At 41.3% G+C, this 21475-nt stretch overlaps 1 protein-coding gene across 1 annotated transcript in view; it reads right to left on the bottom strand.

The window, feature by feature from the left end:
* The window catches only part of lrp1bb (low density lipoprotein receptor-related protein 1Bb), a gene marked incomplete at its 5' end in the record, with an annotated part of 267322 nt that overhangs the window by 49184 nt on the left and 196663 nt on the right, over window positions 1–21475 (bottom strand). Inside the window, 15 exons of the mRNA XM_084544895.1 lie at window positions 1634–1719; window positions 1803–1986; window positions 3429–3616; window positions 3853–3993; window positions 4571–4693; window positions 5084–5212; window positions 6074–6193; window positions 9245–9367; window positions 9585–9734; window positions 9877–9990; window positions 11612–11731; window positions 11861–11989; window positions 12944–13069; window positions 14952–15144; window positions 20235–20439. Of these exons, the coding sequence (XP_084401021.1) occupies window positions 1634–1719; window positions 1803–1986; window positions 3429–3616; window positions 3853–3993; window positions 4571–4693; window positions 5084–5212; window positions 6074–6193; window positions 9245–9367; window positions 9585–9734; window positions 9877–9990; window positions 11612–11731; window positions 11861–11989; window positions 12944–13069; window positions 14952–15144; window positions 20235–20439 (2131 nt within the window). The remainder of the gene's footprint in view (window positions 1–1633; window positions 1720–1802; window positions 1987–3428; window positions 3617–3852; window positions 3994–4570; window positions 4694–5083; window positions 5213–6073; window positions 6194–9244; window positions 9368–9584; window positions 9735–9876; window positions 9991–11611; window positions 11732–11860; window positions 11990–12943; window positions 13070–14951; window positions 15145–20234; window positions 20440–21475) is intronic.

The raw sequence follows: 21475 nt of genomic DNA on the forward strand, positions 1-21475 counted from the left end.
ATTAAGAAAACCGTGGTCACGACTGCTGGTAGCGTGGCTATCCAAAAATGGTTTTCTGTGCTCTCAGTTCAGCCACTTTTCAGTCATTTTTCGGATGCAAAGAGCAAGAGAGCAAAATCCGTTGGTTGAAGCCACATAACTGCCATGGCTGGTACAACAACAAGCACAGCCACCGAAACACTCCAGCAGTCGTGGCCTTGACCTGGATTCAAACCTAACATCACATGCCACCAGTGCCAGGAACTGCACAATTGCACACAACAGTGACGGAGCTCAGGCAGTTGTTGGCATATCATTAAACTGACCTTACAGCTTTCAAGGTTATTCAAAAAGTGAGAGGCACTCCCGCCCTGCCGTCACATGTTGATCACATGTTGATTACCATTGCTTTGAACCTTGACAGACATGACACCAAGGAAAGTACAAGGTATCACTTGCTATTCACTATGGACAGAGAACTAAAAACAAGTGAGTAGAGTCGGGTCGAGCCATACCATGATATAGGAATGAGATTTAACTGTTCTTTGATTTTTGGCTACTAATCCAAGTACAAAGAAGCGTTGAGCCTTTCTATCATATCAGCTGTCAATCTAATTTCATATCGTACTGAATACTGAAGCGAAATGAAGCAAAATTAAGTCAAGAAGACTCCTTGCACAAGCTTAGAAGGAAAACACAGTTTCATGCTATATCTAAGCTCCTCCAGCTCATACCCGTCTTCATCCAATCGCAATCTGATACGTACGCCTTGAGCCAATCGCTTGTAAGCTGTCAGCTTTAAAAGTGTTCTCTGTGTCTGCTGTCATTCAGCTGTCATTTCACTTCTGTGGAGTTTTGCGACCCACCTCCAGCCTCCACCTAAAGTGACGCCTGACCCCCTTCAATCAAACCCTCGGATCGGAAGTTTTCCTCTCATGAAGATGTCACATTCTCAAGCTTCATTCTTCATGTCAACCACCAGTGTCTGAGCCACAAGGGAACTTCCTTCATATTGTGAGCACCTAATTCATAGGCAGATCTTGCTACAGGAGTTGAAGTGACATACACAATACATTTAATCTTACTCAGAACTCATTCTCTTTATTCCTTTTGTATGTTTCTCTGGATTGCACGTCACCCAAATTCACAAATTTCATTCTGTGAGCTCAGTTATTTTAAGTGTAATTCATGGAAAAATGTCATACCAAGTAATTAAGGTTACTTTAAAAGCCAGAGAGTGATTTTTTTCAACTCTAATTAACCACAGACCAAAAATCTGTCTTAATCATGTGTTAGAGAGAAACTTTAAAATGAGTAATTTACATTTATAATAGGAAGATCTAATGTGTGCCTTTATCAAAGTCTGAAATACATCAGTCTGATCATTTCTACAAAAGCAATCATATCTTTTGGTATTCTATGTAAAAGGTACAATTTCCAAGTCAATATAACTTTATTATCACTAAGATGACTTTTAAACTTTCTCAATATGGAACCCACAAACTAGGTACGACAGGCAAATTAAACACAAAAAGAAGAAAAAATGTGATTGCCAATCTGTTGTCTGCCTCTTATTATTATGTCGATCTAATAATGGCGAATACTCTATCAAAGGAATATTTCATGACAGACACAAGTGATGATGAACACAAACCTGTTTCAATATGGTGTAATTTGAGCCATCCACACTCAATTTTCGAATCTCATGATGGTCCGCCATAATGAGAAATGGATCTTCAGCTGAAATGAGGAACAAGCAGCATTAGAGCACTCACATTATGCGCTGGGATTTTACATTTCAAGAAGTCAAAAAGCAGACAGACCCGAAAGAGCCTTGCACGTGTTGGGGTTGCGATCCAAGGCTTCGTAACCGTCCACACACAGGCACTTGTAGGAACCGTAGGTGTTGATGCAGCGCTGGCTGCAAGGGAGCGTGGTGAAGCATTCGTTGACGTCCACACAAGTTTTCCCGTCATCCTTCAGATGGAAGCCAGGCCAGCATTTACACTTATTCATGAAAAACAAAATGGGGAAAAAAAGATGAAATGTTTTGATCACGACTGCAGGAAATGCAGGATAAAAGCTTCAAATTAGCTGTTGTGATGCTTATACTAGTGAAAAGCTAAAATTATAGAGCGAATAATTTTAATCTTACGATCTAACTCAGTGAGACTAATCTGAAAACACTGCACATTTGGATTCTATCCTTATGAAAGCACTGCACCTAACTGCTTTTACGGTCATTTTGGAATATACACAATATATTTCAGGCTCTAGTATTTCTTTTGCAGGAATGCAAAAGAAAATGCACCAAAACCAAGCACCTCTCTCTCTCGCTCTCTCTCGCTCTCTCTCGCTCTCTATCTCTCTATGTGTGTGTGTGTGTGTGTGTGTGTGTGTGTGTGTGTGTGTGTGTGTGTGTGTGTGTGTGTGTATATATATATATATATATATATATGATGACATAAATGTCATGATATAAACATATTGTTCCTTGGCTCAACGATTCCATTGCATTTGAGTGACTAGAGCTCCCCAAAAATAACTCAAAGTGCTGGAATCAGCTGCCCTGGACCCACTGCAAATCCCTTTCTTATCCAAAGTTATAACCTTGAGGGCGTTTCTGCCGATCTTCCTTTTCAGAGCACAAATGGATGAGCTATGGGTCTGAACTGATGTGCTCTCTGTCCAGTTCTGCTCCTGTCATGACAAGGAAGAGAGGTTTTCTGTGCTTTCAGTTCAGCCACTTTTCTGATGAAGTAAACATCAGCAGACGCAAGAGAGGACAATCCTCGGATGAAGCCGTATGACTGGTCAGTATGACAACTAGCACGACCACCGAAACACTCCAGCGGTCGTGGCCTTGACCTGGATTCAAGCCCGACATCACACGCCACCGGTGCCAGGCACAGCACAATCGCCCGGCACAGTGAGGGAGCTCAGGCAGTTGTTGGCATATCGTTAAACTCACCTTACAGCTTCCAAGGTTATTCAAAAAGAGAGAGGGTGAGAGACGCTCCCACCCTTCTTTATCTGTTTAATGATGTGTAGAGTTAGGCTTGATTCATCACCGGTCATTAATCATTCATGCCTACACAACTACTAACGTAAGCTCCACATTGTATCTGCTCCTGAATTAGAAATTATACTACTGCTTAGAAGTATAGGTCAGCAAAGTCATTCAATTAATATGGTAAATTGGAGGAAAATACTTGAATATATGTGACTCATATGTATGAAGTAAAGCTTGCTGTTCCCTGGCCTCAGTAAGTTTGCATTTGGAAAAACTCCATATTTATCCAGTTGTTATTATCCTATCTACACTGTAGCCTTTCTTAATCTTTAGCTGGATATATTAATCCTCATGGACTAACTGTAACCAGGAAGTGATTCTGATGGGAGATGCATATTCAAGCTACTGAACTATGGGCATCCCATTGGTTACATACCTTGTAGCCTACAGGAAGATCCTGGCAGTCCTGGGTGCACCCACTGACCCTGCGGTTCAAGCATTCGTTCACATTGCAGTTCTTCTCATCCGACTGGTCTCCACAATCATCCTTCCCATCGCACAGATTCCCCTCAGAAATGCAGCGGCCATTGGAGCACATGAAGAAGGAGCCGTTGCACAAGCTTCCTGAAAAGAGTGAGACATGACTGTCACTGGCACGACGCCCTGTGATTCCTCAACAAAGCCAGGGAGTGTGTTTGACCTGACAGCGGATCTTGACAAATTAATTCCTGTCAGGAAGTCTCTCCTGGTTGGAGCGCCTTTTTGTTTCCAGCATATGCACCCACCAGTTTCCTGGGTGAATGTTGCTGCCGGTGACACTGATGAAGGGATTCCAGCTGAGAGCCAAACAGCAGTCTTACCTGCAGCCAGACATTTGAGGTTGAGAGGCAGTTCGTCAGAGTGGTCGGGGCAGTCTGCGTAGCCGTCACACTCCCACTGAGAGCTGAGAAGGCAGCGGCCGTCCCCACAGCGAAATTCCTCTGATCCACAGGAGCGATACACTGCAGAAAGAGAGCCCTCATCGAGTTACACTTGAACTTGGCAGTGACAAAGCTTTAAATTAGTGTGTAGCTTTATCTGAATTAAATGCTAATTTATGTAAACTAAAGCTGCACGGGCAGGATTTTTATAACCATTGTTCATGTTATAATGAAGCATCCTCACAGAATCATTGCTGATCAACAATTCAGGCCATCTGGAGCATTCGCAGCTGCACCCGCTAATATTTCAAGTATAAATACACGTGTTTCATCAGCCAGTCGTCATAAATCAAGGCTGCAACAGAGACTTCCCCCGAGGAGAGTATGGTTTGTCATCGGCAACGGGTACAAATACTTGCGACCAGTCGTGTAGGGCCTATACCACTCTGTGGTTCAATTCAATTCAACTTTATTTTCAACTCTTATTTCTTCTCTTCATCTACTGATCTGTCCTAAAGCTGTCAAATATTCATCAAACTGCAAATCTGTCATTGCTATTTTAGCAAACCTTTTTTTCCCAAACTTCCTAATGTAGCTTTCACGGAAATCATATTTTTATACCACTGGTGAGAATTAAGAGCAAGATGAATCTACTTGCCACATTCCACTGACTCGTCGGATGCGTCTCCACAGTCGTTATCGTGGTCACAGACGAACCGCTGGGGGATGCACGCTTTGTTGCGGCAGCGAAACGAGCTGTCATCACATGTGTTGTTGGGCGCTGGTGTATGAAAAGAAGGGGGTTCAAATGCTAATCAATGGATAAACATTTCCTTCTCAACGTGGCTTGCGGCATGTCTAGAATGTAACATTAAGCCTCGTTCTAATCCACTGGTCTCTCTGTTTTCTAACTGTTTATCCATTGTTAAGCAGGCTTGAATCAAAGCAGAGACAATCCAGATTACACCAATTAGTGGAGGCTGCATCTGCGAAAAAACCCTCCCATGAAATACACCACTAATGTTTCCTTGTTTAAAAAAAAAAAAAAAACTTTGCACAGGGATTTGCAGTAGGTGTTTAGTGGGTTTTACTATAGTCCAAAAATGATCATTTTAGACAATGGCAACTAAAGTTATTTTTTACTATAGCAACGAGCAGAGGTAGAGCTTACCGCAGCCAGCGGCAGAGAGCTCGTCGCTCCCATCAGGACAGTCCCTTTCACCATCACAGAGCCAGCGTTTCGGAACACAGGCATACGACCCGGGGCAGCTGAACAGCCCTGGAGCACAAGTCACTGTGCCTGAGAGGAAAACACATGGTATACTTTCAAAAGCCACAGAACGAACAACTGGTCAAAATTCACAACAGAGAAAGAAGAATGAGCTGAAGCAGACGGAGTATTTTTTTTTAACCCTCTGTTAGCAGTGAATCAATAAATCAAAGCATTTTTTCTGCCCTTAAGGAGTATATTAGACTAGTGTATATTAGAATGGTTTTGGTATTGATACTCCTTTATGACTCCAAACAAACTTTAATTTCGACTGTGCAGCAGTTTTCTTGGGTGGAACTAACTCATAATGTGTTTTTGTGAATAATAATTATTTACTAGAACTCTGCAAGTCAGCAATACTTGCCTTTATCTTATGACTGCCCTTTAAGGCAAACAGACCAGAAGAAATATTGTCTGCACCGAGGAACAAAGTTAAATACACTAGTTCAATTAGGCATGTATAGCTATAATGCACATTGTGCTTTTGACAAGAATTGTGCTTGAGAAACCTTTGGACCATTTCATTAATATTTCCTTGACACTTCATTACAGTCAAATTATACAACCAATGTTCACAGCAATCCCTGACTCTTTACCGCGGTTGGATTCGTTTTGTTTTATTGTAGAATTCATTACGCACACATCTCATTTGCCCACTGAAAAAGCTGTGCCTCGTGGGCCCCAGTGATGAAAAATCTATTTGCCTCAGTGCTCGCTCAAATTATCAGAAATGCCCGTGGTGTCATTTGTAGCCTCATTAAGATTGTTTCATTTCTGTCCATTCGTACCCAGCTCTGCAAGAGGAACACACCAAGCCATAACGCGGAACACAGCGGATGTGACCTTTTATGCACACGACAGATTCGTAGTGACATCTGAAAGGGCACTAACCACAGATCTGCACGCTCTCGTCGAGGCCGTCCTCGCAGTCGTTCTCCCCGTCACACAGCCACTGTTTGGCGATGCACTTGTTCTTCGAGCAGGCGAACTGGTTCCACAGGCATGACGAGTCTGCAGAGGGCGGTGGAGGAGGAATTTCAATGCCATAAATCAAATAAAGGGAGGGGGGGAAAGAACCACAAATGCGCCATACCCTACAGAGGGGGCAGAGCATTTTAATCAAAACACAACAAGTGGGCCGGGTCTCATTCACCTCTTGGCTTGGCTTATATTTCTCTGTCAGACAGCTTCGGGGAAATAAAATAAAATCAACTGAAAATATAGTTAAGCATCTTATCAAATACATATGTGTTGAGATTAATTTTCTACTGTTTTTCTTAAAACAGATTTGGGTTCCGAGGGTGACAGGAAATGCGTGCCAGCTAAGAGAGCACTCTGCTGATCACTGCGTAAAAGCTATTGTGGATAAATTCATAAGCTGTGTTGAATTTGTGTCACTGAGCCACCTACTCTCCCTGGGGAGCTGTTCTATGTCTCATTCTCTCAGATGTCAGGCTGGGCAGAGCCTGACAGAGCTTTGATAAGATGTCGAGAGAAGGAAGGGGGATGTGTGCTCCTGGTCAGACCACGGTACAGAGAATTATGGATCCAGCTAAGGGTGGGTGGTAGAGGCGGGGGGGAGGGGGGGGGGGGGGGGGGGGTCTCTCACACTGCGCTGCTTTCCTTCCTGTCAGACTCCACACATCAGCCCACTTTCATGTATACTGATACTATGATATTAGATAAGGATGAGATAAACACATGAAATGGCTAAATCGGGATACCATGATTATCCCAAGTTTCTTTGCATGATACCAAATTTGCACTTCAAATGCAAACAGCTGCTTCGAGTGTATAATAAAATAGTAGGTCTGCAGCACATTAAATGTATCAAAGAAAGTCTTTCATGCATCATTTTCAATAGTGTTTCACACAGTAGAAAAGCGCATTATGCATTGTGAAGTGACAAATGACTATTTCGTCTAATCAGATGTGGAATTTCTGAAATGTAATGACATTTCCCTCAAAGCACATTGCCTTTGCAGTCAGATTATCAGTCACTGGGGTTTTATATATGATAATTAACTTGGAGGAATGGGAATATTGTCTATTTGTCCTGGTAATACTATTCAGAACTCCTCAAAAATGATGGCACAATTCACATCAGCTCTGGTACACGCACATTTGAAGCATGGGATGTTACAAAGGCCAGAGCAACGTTTCTAGATAAAGGAAGAGAAATGGCGTTCGTGTCTTATGCATATCTCTGAGAACATTCATGGTGAATTTAACATAAATCACGTGACCTGAAAAGCTTTAAACTAGAATGCACTGATTTACTTTGTTATATTGTTGGTAACTAAATGTAAATAACTTGTTAATTATATAAGAAGAGAAAACCAGATTGTAATACAAACTCATACTGCTATAGGTAATGTCATAACAGTTTATTTGTGTTTTTCTTAACTATGTCATCAGCCCCAAAAGACTGGGGTCAGGCTGGTTTAAAGGTAAACCGAAAACCATGTGAAAAATCTGTACTGTCAGTACTGTGTGCTAAATGCAGCATGTCAACACATCATCACATCAATCAAATGATAACACGATAACATGTTAATATCAAGTAGGTATAATGTTTACCATGTGAAACACACAGGGACTGGGTTTAGTTTTGAAGGTATTTTCTTACACAAAAGTACTGGATCCAAAGAAAGAATGTATACACTTAACGCAAAACCAAAAATGTCAACCTGCACATACGGTTAGCGGAAAGGTCAGAGGATGGACACATTTTTGTTTTGTGTTAAATTGTTCAGTAAAAGTTGAGATATTCGACTGGATATGTATGCCACGTGAAAGATTCATCCTGCACGTGGAGGCAGTTCTAAGGTTTGAGGATGGCAAAAGTCATATTGCAGTTCAAAAAAAAAAAAGATTATCACAGCCATTAAAACTCATCCTCATCCACATTTCATAGCAGCCCCTCCAGTAGATATATTTCTCTCAGACATTGTATCTGTAGTTGGATCGTGAAAGCGTGCGCCTGTGTTGAATGGGATGCGTTGGTTATTGATGAATGCAAATTGAAAGCCATCTCTTTTACCTCACAGAGAATCCAGTGCAGCCTGTAATGGCCTCAACGCAAGCAACAGCATTAACTGCTGACTGCTTAATGACTTTTTAGACTTTAACTAGGCTAGAGCATACAGGCTGACTATGGCGTAGACAATAAAATAGGCCGACAATTCAAATACAGGCAGCGAGTGTTCTTTTACAGCGTGGACTAATTAATCAGATCCAATTACCTTCTATGCGTGTCATGGTGGAGCTCAACAGCTACTCTGGGCACCTACGTTAAAGCAGCCAGCCCATTTTTCTTTAAGACCAAAAGGCACACAAAAGCACATATACATGTCATTGTGAATAGGCATGTGTGCTTTTGTCTGTGAGCTTGCTGGTTGCGTGTACAAATTACATTAAACCACGCAACGACTTGATTATGCTCCTCCTGTTTAATTGGAGAGAACTTGACTTTGTCACAGTAAGTTCTGCGAACACTTCTGCGAAGCATGCATCGCAGCATACGTAAGAATGCTCTTGCTGCCTCTAGTGAGGGAGGCAGAGGAGTGGCATTGTACTGCATAATCCCTTCATATGTCACGGCTTTCCGGTGTAACCATTCCGGTGACTGATGGCTCATTAATTAATTGTCACACTGGAAGTGCTGTATATTCTAATTCAAAGAGAGAAGGGAGAAAAATGTGTGTCCTCAACAGCCTCGCTCTGGATTCAGGGTCGAAATTAGACTTTCAAACGAGCAGCAACACCCACTTGAGACATCCCAAACACACAATAATGGGAAGCACAACAAAGTGAGGAGAAATTGCCTTATGGCGTGATAAACAATCATCTCTTGTCTTTCAGCCTCATCCTAATATATTTTATGTAATATTTCTTGCAGGCTTGGATCTATTTAAGTGACAAAAACATTACAACAAACTGCTTCTCATTAATAGAAAATAAATGTCTTTCCAGCTACTGACCGTCTAGTGAGCAGCAACAAATACCTTATTATATTTCAGACTACTGTGTGGATGGACAAGTAAGATCTGTTTGGCTTACCACATTGGAATTCATCTGCTCCATCTTCGCAGTCCTTCTGACCATCACACAGCCACACGCTGGAAATGCAGTTCCCACTTGGACAAGCAAAGTGGCCCTCCTCGCACTTCTGCCCATGGGAAACTGGGACAAACAACAAGTTAGCCCTCTGGGTATTGGCAATGATTGGGGCCATTATCTCTTCCTAGACTCCATCTTTATCTCTTATTTCACTGTCATAATCATCTCTGAAAATCTATGTTTAAAATCTCTTCTAACTGAAGCCTGTTCCCTTGACCTGCCTCTGAATGTGCACACAGAATATGTGTCTTTGTGTTTGTGTGTTTGTGCTGCCACTCACCCTGGCAGTTGGTCTCGTCAGCATAGTCTCCACAGTCATTTGCACCATCGCAGATCCATGAGGGATGGATGCACAGCGAGGTGGAGTTGCAGCTGATGAAACCTTTTTCTTTCACCCCCAGCTTGTAAAAGTGAGAGCAGTCGCTGTGGTCTGAATACAAAACACAGCACCACAATAACTGTCTTGTCACAGTGCTGCCGATCGGGACGGTAAGGGCAAGTGTCCATCCTATCCACTAAAGATACATCTGTGTGGACATTTTCATTTTAACTACATGTACTTAAGGACTTACTGCAGTTTTTTTCATCAGACGCGTCGGCACAGTCAATGACCTGGTTACACCAGGCTGAGCTTGGTACGCAGCTTCCATCTTTGCAAGATGATTCTGATGAGCCACATGTGACATCTGGGAGAGAGAATTAGCATTTCAAAAAGATAACAGAACAGAGACAGTGGAGAGAGTTACAGGTGCAGCTCATGATAATACTTAGAAACTCTTTCTGGGAGTGGTGAAAATTAGCTCCAGCTTCAAAACTGCCAGACAGTGTCAGTATCTGTGCTGTAAAAGCTGTCTGAATACCATTAAGACTCCCGGGGCAAATAACACTCATAGCGTCAATCTGGAAGATTTTCATTTAAATAAATGCCTGTTATTTTAATATCTATTTACAAATAGGTATTTTTATGAACTTCGTGTCTGTTCTGAAAAAAATGCTGCATTAAGTTACTGCCACTGTAATATTATATCTGGATATGAACATAGAATGCTAAATCATCAGATGATAGTGGATGGGTTCAAAGATTCCTGCTGATGCAAACCAAACATTTCACTGGTAGCCTGGAATGTTTCTTCGCCCACAAACTTTTTGTGGGGAATGCTGGTCTGGATTTGCTCTGTTGATGAGGGGTTCCCTTTTGCAGGTTTAATGCGTTGATGGAAGATGGAAGAAGAGCAACAGCGTCAGTCATACCTGTCATTTGAAGGAGTTGAATTTGTTTATTAGTTATAGGACTATCTGTTTGCATGAAGAGGTTTTTGTTTTCTCTGTATAAGCTGAAACACCCCAGACTCATATTCTGATGAGAATTGACTCTGGCTACAACAATAAAATGTGACCCACGTGCATTTTGTTGTCTGGAGCCAATAAGGCATGCAATGGTGATTGTAAATAAGCAAAAAAGTTGTATGCCACATTTTGCATATAATCACTGAATGCATATAAAGATGGACGTAGCCTCCGTGACGTCAATCATAGGATGAAAAACTGTTTTGAAGGCCAATGTGGGAGACTCATTGTTGCCATCTTGGGAATTTGTATTTCACTGTGTTCAACGGGTCATAGCTGGTCACAGATTGATGGACAAAGGTATCCACCGTTAACTACCAGTGTAGCCAAATCAACCAGGACTGAGGGATCACCACTCTCATGTGGAATCTCAAGGGATTCTTGGCTTTCCATTTTATTTACCAACTATTCTCTGTGGTCATTTCTCTGCATTTTATTATCTGCATAGAACTTGCTAAAACTATAATTTAATGTAACGGCAGAAGTTATTGTTGACATCTAATTAAAAAGAAAATACAAGCCATGGAGTGACACACCATGATGAGATAAACTCCTTCCTGAAACCCCAGACTGCTGAGCTGGAAGGTCCATATTAATTATAAACCTACTGCTGTCTCCTTGTGGACTCAGTCAGCTGAGTAAGAATCTATACACCTTAACATTTCCCAACTAGCACCAATCACATCATGGTTGGCAACACAACTGTAAACTCATAGCACAAATACTATCAAAACTTAAAATGATTCCGACCATACTTGCATGAGATTAAACAGTATCCAGGCTACCAGAAGCAGCTTTTTATTGGAGGGGCTGGAAGTCTCCTTGACTTTGTGCACTCTTTCTGATCTTGAGGCTAATTACGGTGAAGGCTTAGCACAGCATGCGGCCAAATGTGCAGAATGAATCAAAGCATTAGCGTGACTGGATTCTGGAGCAGGAGATCAAACGGCTGTGACTCACTGCTACAGAAAGCTTCATCAGAATGATCCCCACAGTCATCGATCCCGTCGCAGAAGCGACTGCTGGCCACACACCGTTGGTTGTAACAGGGTCTGAAACCCTTCCGACAGCTCCTGTTGTCTGAACACAGTGACTTGCATGAATATGTTAAAAATAACAAGCACTGTTTGAATACCATAAATACACCAATGTCACTTAGCAAGAAGGTTTTATGGCTAGAAGAATTCCAAAACAGCGGTGTGAGCTTACCACAGTACTGCATCTTCTCATCCGATTTATCTTTGCAGTGGGCTATTCCGTCACAGGTCAGCTGGTAGTTTATGCACTCTCCATTCCCACACTCAAACTCAGTGTAGATGTTACAGGAAGAATTCTCTGCTGCAGAAGAAGACAACAAGGACTGTGAAAATGTCAAAATGAAAAAAGTTCATACAAACTGTTAACATCTGATATCGGCATTCAATAACTCTGTTAATTGGGGCTGATTCCTATTTAACCCACAAATTAGACAGAATTTAAAATTCCAACAATAACTTCGTGGACTTCTCTCTCTCTCCTTCCCCCTCTCTCTCTCTCTCTCTCTCTCTCTCTCTCTCTCTCTCTCCAGTGTTACCTGCAGCTTCAAATACATTAAAAATACTAAATTATTCCTGCTCCAGTGATGAGTGGAATAAGGTTGTGGTAAAAAAACCCTGCCATCCTCTGCCATGACATTCAAGCTAGAATCCAGCTCTGAGTCACTTGCCATGTTCAGCCTGGCCAAACTTCCCTCGTTTGAACAGCTCCTCCCACCATATGGTCTGCCATCACGCAGCATTTCAAATTCAAGCAGCGATGTCAAATTAGGAAGTGAGACAGCACCGCAAAGCTTTCAACTTTAGACAGTAACTTTAGACAGGTAACCGTGGCAAACATCCCACTCATTTCCACTCCATTTTCTGCAGTCTGCATAAAGCCATACAACAGCATTCCTTTATTTATTGCTATTTCTATATTGTTGAACAGCATTGACTATGACTGCAAAAGTAATTACAAGCTCGCTGCTTAGTCACAGAGGAAGAAACAGCATCTGGTCTGGCTTGTTTGTGCGTAGTTATGTACAAAGAAATCAATACAGAGATATCAAAGGTTTGTGTAAACAGAACAAAACTAAATGCATAAAAAAATAACAGCCAGAAGCCAGGGACATTATGAATATAAACGTAGCCAAAGACCCTTCAAAACAAAAAATCTATAAAGGCTGTCTTTAAAATCAATGCCCGATGCTGAGAACGTTTGAAAGGTTAGTGAGTAACCCCGCTATAATTAAATACGGGCCGTCGGATGACTTACACACACATCTGCTGTCGTCTAACAGCACACGCTCTCCACGGCAAGTGCAGTTGACCCTGCCATGCGGGGTCAGGAGACAAAGGTCACCGCAGCCTCCGTTCATGTGTCGACATGGGGACAGCTCACCTTCAGTAACAACCAAACAGGACTGATTAAGGAGAAGTCAAAGAAAAAGAAAATCTGCAGGGAGATGTTCAATATATTGTTGTTCTGATTGTTCTGTTGTTTATATATTCCAAATAAATTCCATTTCCTTTAATATAAATAACTCTTTTTCTCCCTCTTAAATGGTGAGTAAATCGTGTTCCTTTTGAAGTCTGAGGCCCTGACACCCTGATCTTTGCTGCTGATATAAATGTTCTAATGCAAAATTCATTCCAAGTGAGATGATCAAACTGCATCCATAACCCGTGGAAGAAATGAATGTGCCTTTCAAGCCCTGAAAAAGAAAAAAAAATGTGTAAAAGAAGCTCAGAAAAAAAGAGAAATCAAATATAAAGTATCAAGTGCAAATGTTCAAAGACAAACTGTACATGTCCACTGGAGACTCTCTGTTACTATGCCCTCCAGACATCAGTATTTATTCATAAGAGAAGAAAACATTCATCTGTTCCGCTGCTCAGGTAGGATTATTTACAGTCAGGATACCCATGATAAGGACAATGCAAAAGGAAGTTAACGTAAATATTAAAAATGATAAACTCATTTTCAAATCCACCTTTGCTCATCAAAGCTAAGGATTATCCTGGAGTCTTGGAGCAGCGTTTGCGCAGGTCACAGGAAGATGAAGAAGATAAACAAGAAAAAGTTTGGCTCCATCCTAGGCCAGCCAGTTGGATACACTTTAGCCCATATCCCTTTGTCCTACTTGGAAATTAAACTTTATACGGCACTTAAGAGACTCCCTCTACAACATAAGCTACCTTTTTTATTAATTACCACTGAGGCTCAAGTTTCTAGCCATTCTAAATAAGACCACTTTCATTTATCAACCTTGCTGTTGTGTACATCAAATAAGTTGCTATTAGGTTGTAACCGGCTGGTATCTGTGTAGAATGTCTGTGTAGAACTTTTAGAAGAACTTTTAATTTTCTTAATTCAAATAAAATACTGTGCATTTCTATCCATTTCTTTGTAAAATGCTGTATAAATTGAAATCAAGTTTAAAATGTATTTTGTTTTCACCTTGATTGATATTTAAACATAAGTCCTATACACTGCCTGGCCAAAAAAGTATATTCAGGTAGTCAGCTGACTCTTTCTTTGGGCACATAATGTTGCTGAACCTAGACCTGACCAACTGCAGCAACCCCAGATCATAGCACTGCTCCCACAGGCTTGTACAGTAGGCACTAGGCTGATGTGCTGGTTCCCCACTATCCTTCCAGTTTTTAATAATGCGTTGGACAGTTCTTAACCCAATTTTAGTAGCTTCTCCAATCTCCTTAGATGTCTACTCTGCTTGATGCATGCCAGTGATTTGACCCTTCTCAAACAGACTAACACCTTTTCCACGACCACAGGATGTGTCTTTGAACATGGTTGTTTAAGAAATGAGAAGCTACTCATTTGCTTAGTTAAATCCGGGTGGCGACTTTTTTTTTGGGCCAGGCAGTGTATAAAGAACCAAACTAAAATATCTGCTGATACAGTATAATGTTTTTCTCTTGTCAATAGTGGCTAGAATGTAGCTTTATTACTTCCTCAAAGGCTGTAGCAATGAAAACATGTCAAGTCAGTTGGGGATGAAACTGAATCAGGCCCTGCAAAAAGTGACACTGATAAACACATTTTCCTGTAATATTCTCATATTGCTAGAGCAGAAAGTGCTGCACCTACATGTTTATTTTTAAACCACACTAACATAATAAATATGTGAGCGCATAAACTCTTGCCCGTAAGCGCACGTGAGCGACCGGGCACCTGCAAACCACGTAATGCACAAACATTTGCAGACACAATACACTGGTGATAAATTTGGCCCTGCTCCAGGTGTGTAAATACTCACAGTTGTTGGTGTCTTCTGCCACAGCTATAATTCCCATTGGTTGATGGGGTATATCTGCTCGGAGTACCTTGGTGTCACCACCTGTGTACTTGTTGGAGCGCAGCACAGACCTCCGGGCCCAGTCTGACCAGTAGATGAAATCTGCATAGATGGCAAGCCCATAGATGTTTCCAGATCCTGATTTGACTATGACCTAAAAATTGTGGAGCACAGCAATGCTGTTAGGTCATCTTCTATTTGCTGGAATACACAATACAACCACAGCACATTTGGTATTCTCACAAAAACCACAAACCTGGCTGGAGACAGTAATGGCATGACGTTGAGTACGGCCTCAGGAACAAATGCAAAGAACAATATTTCCACCCATTAATCAACAAATCACCCCTGCCGCCCACTTGACTGCTTAACCCAGATGTTTGGAGAGTAAATGACTGTGCCATTGGACGGGAGATATGAATCCATCAGATGCCTCCTTCTGGGACTCTCCACGTTTGTGTGGGGGAATCAGGGACTCCAGCAGCTCTGTAGTCTAAGCCATTAGTGGGACAGGCTTGTAAGCGACATCACATTAGCCCTGTGCCATACTGGGATTAATAGGACAGGTGTTGATTAAAGGAGCCCAGCGTGTGGAAGCAACAACTGGCCATCAGGCAAGTGAGAGACAAGGAGAGAAAGAGAGATAAACGCCAGATGGGGTGGGGTGGTGGAACATATTGATAGGAAATTAGATTTGGGAGACATCAGGTTTACAGCCAGCGACCCATTAGTTTCCTGATGAAGGAATATTTTTGGTAAAAAAATGTAAAAATAGTTCACACAGCATCGCTCTGTTCGACACTAGCTACGTTTACATGGACAATTTTGCTTTAACCTGACTGAAACCATTCTGATTAGAGATTCCAACTTTAGCTGTTTACAGTGCCTTGCAAAAGTATTCATCCCTGTTGGCTTTTTACCTATTTTGTTACATTACAACCTGTTGATTGTGATGGATCTGCACAAAATAGTCTTAGTTGGTGAAGTGAAATGAGAAAAATCTAAAATAAAAATTGCCATGTGTACACACTCCGTTTGCTATGAAGCCCCTAAAAAGTTCTGGTGCAAACAATTACCTTCAGAAGTCACAATATCTGTGAAATAAGGTCCACCTGTGTGCAATCTAAGTGTCACATGATCTGTCAGTACATGTACACCTTTTCTGAAAGGCCCCAGAGGCTTCAACACCACTGAGCAAGAGGCACCACTAACCAAACCACACCATAAAGACCAAGGAGCTCTCCACACAAGTCAGAGACAAAATTGTTGAGAAGTACAATTCGAGGTTGGGTTATAAAAAAAAATATCCATATCTTTGATGTTCCCCCGGAGCACCATCAAATCCATCATCATCAAATGAAAAGAACATGGTACCACAAAAGAACTGCCAAGAGAGGGCCGCCCACCAGAATTCACGGACCGGGCAAGGAGGGCATAAATCAGAGAGGCAGCGCAGAGACCAAAGGTAACCCTGAAGGAGCTGCAAAGAGAGTTCCAAAGCAGAGACTGGAGTATCTGACCATAAGATAGAGCTGGGCTTTCGGGAAAAGTGGCCAAAAAAAAAATAATATTACTTAAAGATAAAAATAGGAAAGAACATTTTGAGTTTGCCAAAAGGCACGTGGGAGACTCCCCAAAATGTATCGAGGAAGGCGCTCTGGTCAGATGAGACTAAAATGTAACTTTTTGGCCACCAACGGAAATGTTATGTCTGGTGCAAACCCAACACATCGTATCACAAGACGTGAATATGTACACAAAGAAAGAAGAGAAAGAAATGAAGGCAGACAATAGATTTAAGGAGGAAAGAAAGAGAAAAACAGACAAAGAGGAAAGAAAGCACCCTGAACATCATCCCCACAGTGAAACATGGTGGTGGCAGCATCATACTGTGGGGATGTTTTTCAGCAGCAGGGAGTCAGAAATTGGTCAGAATTGAGGGAAATATGGATGGTGCTAAATACAGGGACATTCTTGAGCACAACTTGTTTCAGTCTGCCAGTGATTTGAGACTGGGACAGAGATTGCAGACAATACAAAATAAGCATATTGCTAAAACAACACTTGAGTTGTTTAAGGGGAAACATTGAAATGTGTTGGAATGGCCTAGTCAAAGCCCAGACCTCAATCTAATTGAGAATCTGTTGTCAAACTTGAAGATTGCCGTTCACCAGCGGAACCCATCCAACTTGAAAGAGCTGGAGAAGTTTTGCCTGAGGAATGGGCAAAAATACCAGTGGTTAGATGTGGCAAACTCATAGAGACTTATCCAAAGAGTCTTGCAGCTATAATTGCCGCAAAAGATGGCTCTACAAAGTACTGACTTTACAGGGGTGAACAGTTATGGACATTGAAGGTTTCTGTTATTTTGCCCTATTTGTTGTTTGCTTCACAATAAAAATCACAATCCCCAAAGTTGTAGGCATGTTCTGTAAATGAAACGATACAAATCCTCAAACAACCAATTTTAATTGCAAGTCGTGAGGGGAAAAACATGAAAAATGCCAAGGAGGATGAATACTTTTGCAAGGCACTGTCCATGGATGCTAAAAACATGAATCCAATTATGCGTTTACATTCCCCAAAACAGTGCAGACTGGTTTTGCCCGCTATGGAGTGTCAAGTAGAATGTTGTTGTTTTTTTTCAGCACTGAAAACATTCATTAGAAAGCGATGACCTACATCTGCTTCGATTCTGGTTTCATTCATCTTTTCATTCATCTTGTTGTGCGCTCTCTATGTTCTGCCTCTACCAGATGCTTGTCACATTACCTTGGGCAAACATGCACAGAAAGAATGAATTTAATCCAACTAGAAGAAACAATCGGATCAAGTGTTCATGGATATGGATATTGGACGCTAATATTTTCCTACTCATTAGATCAAATCCAACTCAGACCTTCTTCCGATCCACAGACAGAAAAGCATTTCATTTTACAGCTATACATGCTGACATCTTTCCTTATCACGTACCAAGCTGCCCTTTGTGAAGCATCGTTAATGAAAGGGGTCTCCACTCTCAAAATGGCACTGAAGAGAGACCCATACAACACCTCTTGTTCTTCTTGGCATCCACACTGGCAGTCTATAATGACACTTCTGCAGTGAAGATGAGTATGAACCCTCAAGGATACTCCACTGTCATGAAAGTGTGCATTCATGTGCCTCATTACAAAACTGTTGCTTTCTAATGTCCTTCATCATACTTCTTGTAGGACCTTAGCCATTTCGGATACCAAAATTCAATCAGCAGCCACTGGCAATTTAGCTATTTTTAAAAACATCAATACCACACGAACTAACACATTCATAAGACTGCAGAGCGACAGGGTGCCTTAAGCGGCCATCTCCGCATTGACATTCTTGTGTATAGTGAATATGATTTTTTACAATTCCAGTTTGAGTAAGCGTGTAAGTTGACAGTCAGCAATCTTTGTTTAATTTGCACTTTTTAATGGGGATGGAGGATCTGTGCCTAGAGCAGTCTCTCTGCAAAGCCTTCATTAGCAGGACTAGGCGGCAACAAGGGCAGGTGGGGACCCAGAGGTGAAGACTTTCTGAGCCTAGTGACCAAGCTCATCAAACATATGGGTAACTAATTGAGATGGGCCAAGGTGCTGAGCTGCAAAGGTCATGTCAACCAAAAATTGAAATCCATAGCAAAACAGACCATCTTGCTCTGTAATCCTCTGCTCACCTCGGACACAGCTGGTAAGCACCAGTCTGAATTTTATACATTATGCATGAAACTTCTATTCATAAAGCATTAACTCCCATCTGAGTTGTATTTACTTTAGCAAGGAATGGCTTCTCTGATTAAGGAAACCATCTGTACCCTCAGAGACGACTAAAGAAAGAAATATTTTAAATCTCGTCTGCTCTGTGGAGGATCTTGTTCCAGGAGCTCAGTTGGGATGAGAGATTAGATGAGAGGTGGAAAAACTTTTATCAGAAAAAGACAATGTGGCATTCTGTCCATGAATATGTGCTTTAGGTCAGTTTAGTTCTACATTCTTATGGGATACTGTGCCCTATTCCTTGGAAAAAGGAGGGGTCAGAAAGTATACAACACAGTAGAGACAGTGAAACGTATAGCCAGTTACATTAACTTGTTGAATCCCTTTAAATATAGAGGCCTTCCCCATTGTGACTAGTATACATTTATTATTTAAATTTTTTTTTACGTTTCATAGATGTCAGTGTTGCAAATAATCTCAGTCTGGTGAAGAAATGGTTTCCTGATAAGGTTTTCTATTCACAAATGTCATCCGGTTAATGATCCACACATAAATTAGCATTAATAAAATTAAACCCCTTTGTCTCTGGGAGCATGAAAAGCTAAACAGAATGATTTCAATCACACAACGCTGGTGATCACAGCTACTTGTCACCTTTCGTAATTTAAAATGTGGAGCTCCAGGTGCTACTTTGGTACGTCCCTTAAAAAAGGGGATTGAGTGCACAGCCGTTGACACCTGGTGTTTTGGATGCAAATATTGGGAGAGGACAGACAGGAATAAATTGTTCTGTGTGAACTGTTTTCAATGTGTCAGCCTCCAGCGTTGCCCGCTGATTTGCTGGAGACAACAGCGGAATAATGAAATCGAATTACAAGTTTGATTTGCACGGTCCATTGTTAATTTTGCAACAGTCTCGATGAATAAAATTTATTCAGTGGCATCATTTTTGTTTGACCGGGTGAGACATCGCTTCTTGTAGAGACTACAGGTGGATGTGATAGCTAAGGCTAAACACTAGTAAAAGTAAAGTAAAGGCCTTTGGTAAAAGCCAACATTAGGGTGGTCACACTTCAAATTTAATGGCAATAAGATTTTTTAGTTTGTGATTTAGTTTTGTTTGCATGATCAGAATGAAGAACGTGGAAAGACAAGATAATACAAATAACCGAAGAGGCCCAAATATTCTGGAACCAAGAGTGCATCAAGCCATTGATCTGCTCCGAGCAGGTGGGCGGTAAATGGTCCAAGATGCACTTATTCATAGCTGTAAGAATCCAGCACATTGATAGATTGGGATTGAAGCACCCTTTAAGGTCTCTCTCATCACACACATTCATTTTTAGCTGGAACTTAAGGTGAATGACACAGCACCCATACTGTGGTTAAATTAACAATTGGGATATGACGAATAAAAAAACTAAAACAGTAAAAAATAAATCCATCGCTTAAAACTGGTAACAACAATAATTATATTTTAATTGGGAACCATATTTTTCATACTCACATATCTGCTGGAACCATCGTAGTCACATCTTTCAATCTTGCCGAGGCTTCCATCCGAAAAGTAGATCTTCTCTGCTTTGTGGTCAATGGTCAGTCCGTTGGGCGTCAAGATGTCTGAGCTGATCACGATCCTCATGTTCTTGCCAGCCAAGGTGGACCTCATGATGCTGGGCCTCTGCTCATTCCAGTTTGTCCAAAACATCAGGCTAAAAAATGTGAAATGGACAAAGCAAATGTTTAAATGCCAGCGAGCAGACAGCAAGTGGTCTGAGCTACATTTGTAGGTATCGACAGAGACTCCCTTCCTCTCTAAAAGAAACTCGACATCCCTTCCGCAGAGCAACACCGCTGCAGCAAGAACTACAAAAACAAATGCTTCTCATGTGAAATTGAATAAGGGATCAGAAATAATGGCTTTTCATAAGAGCTGCTGTACTAATATGTGACTGAGGGAATTCTCTGCCATGTAGGCAAAACACAGAGAAGTGAACAGGAAAAATGTTCTTCGCCGAATTTGAGTGCCAGGGGTTTATGCAGTCATGTCAGTCAATTATCAACATCGTCCCATAGCTGTCAAGACCTCACTGGCTGCCCTTATTTTTTGCGCGAAGGAGCCTGTCACTGATAGAGTAGCTCTGTTTAAATTAGATAAAACGGATTAGCTTCACAGGTTGCAAGATAAAAGTCATTATGCATATTTTTTTTCTGTGTGAATAGGAAAAACAGATGATAGCGGCAGTAAATAAATAAATGACTGATATCTCAGTTCGTATGGGATTTGAAAGATGGGCAATGAGTATTTTAAATCCACAGGAATAAAAGCAGAAAAATCACTGAAAGCAAAAGCTGAATACATATTTAGATGGTATAAAAAAGAAAAACCCTGGTCTCTTACTTCATTCTTTAATGAAGTACACTTGAGTTAGATAATAAAGATTCAGGTCAAAAGTCACAGCCAAGAGCTACTAATGAATCACCTGAGTTTGAATTCTAATTATCAGACAGCACTTCTGGAGTGGGATGGATATGGTGCCAAGCTGCCAACCAAGGACAGCCTGAGGTCAAGAAATTAATTTAGTTAGTGTAACACGAGGAGCAAGTTACTCACAGTTTTTAGACTGCTCACAGTAGCATTTTTATTTTCATGAAAATTCACGTTTTAAAAGCAGCCTTACCTATATGTAACAGGAATATTGCTGAACAACAGAAGACACAAAATAAACCATTAAATCGACTATTCTA

Source organism: Chelon labrosus, assembly GCF_963514085.1.
Source record: "Chelon labrosus genome assembly, chromosome: 5".
NCBI classification, from domain to species: Eukaryota; Metazoa; Chordata; class Actinopteri; order Mugiliformes; family Mugilidae; genus Chelon; species Chelon labrosus.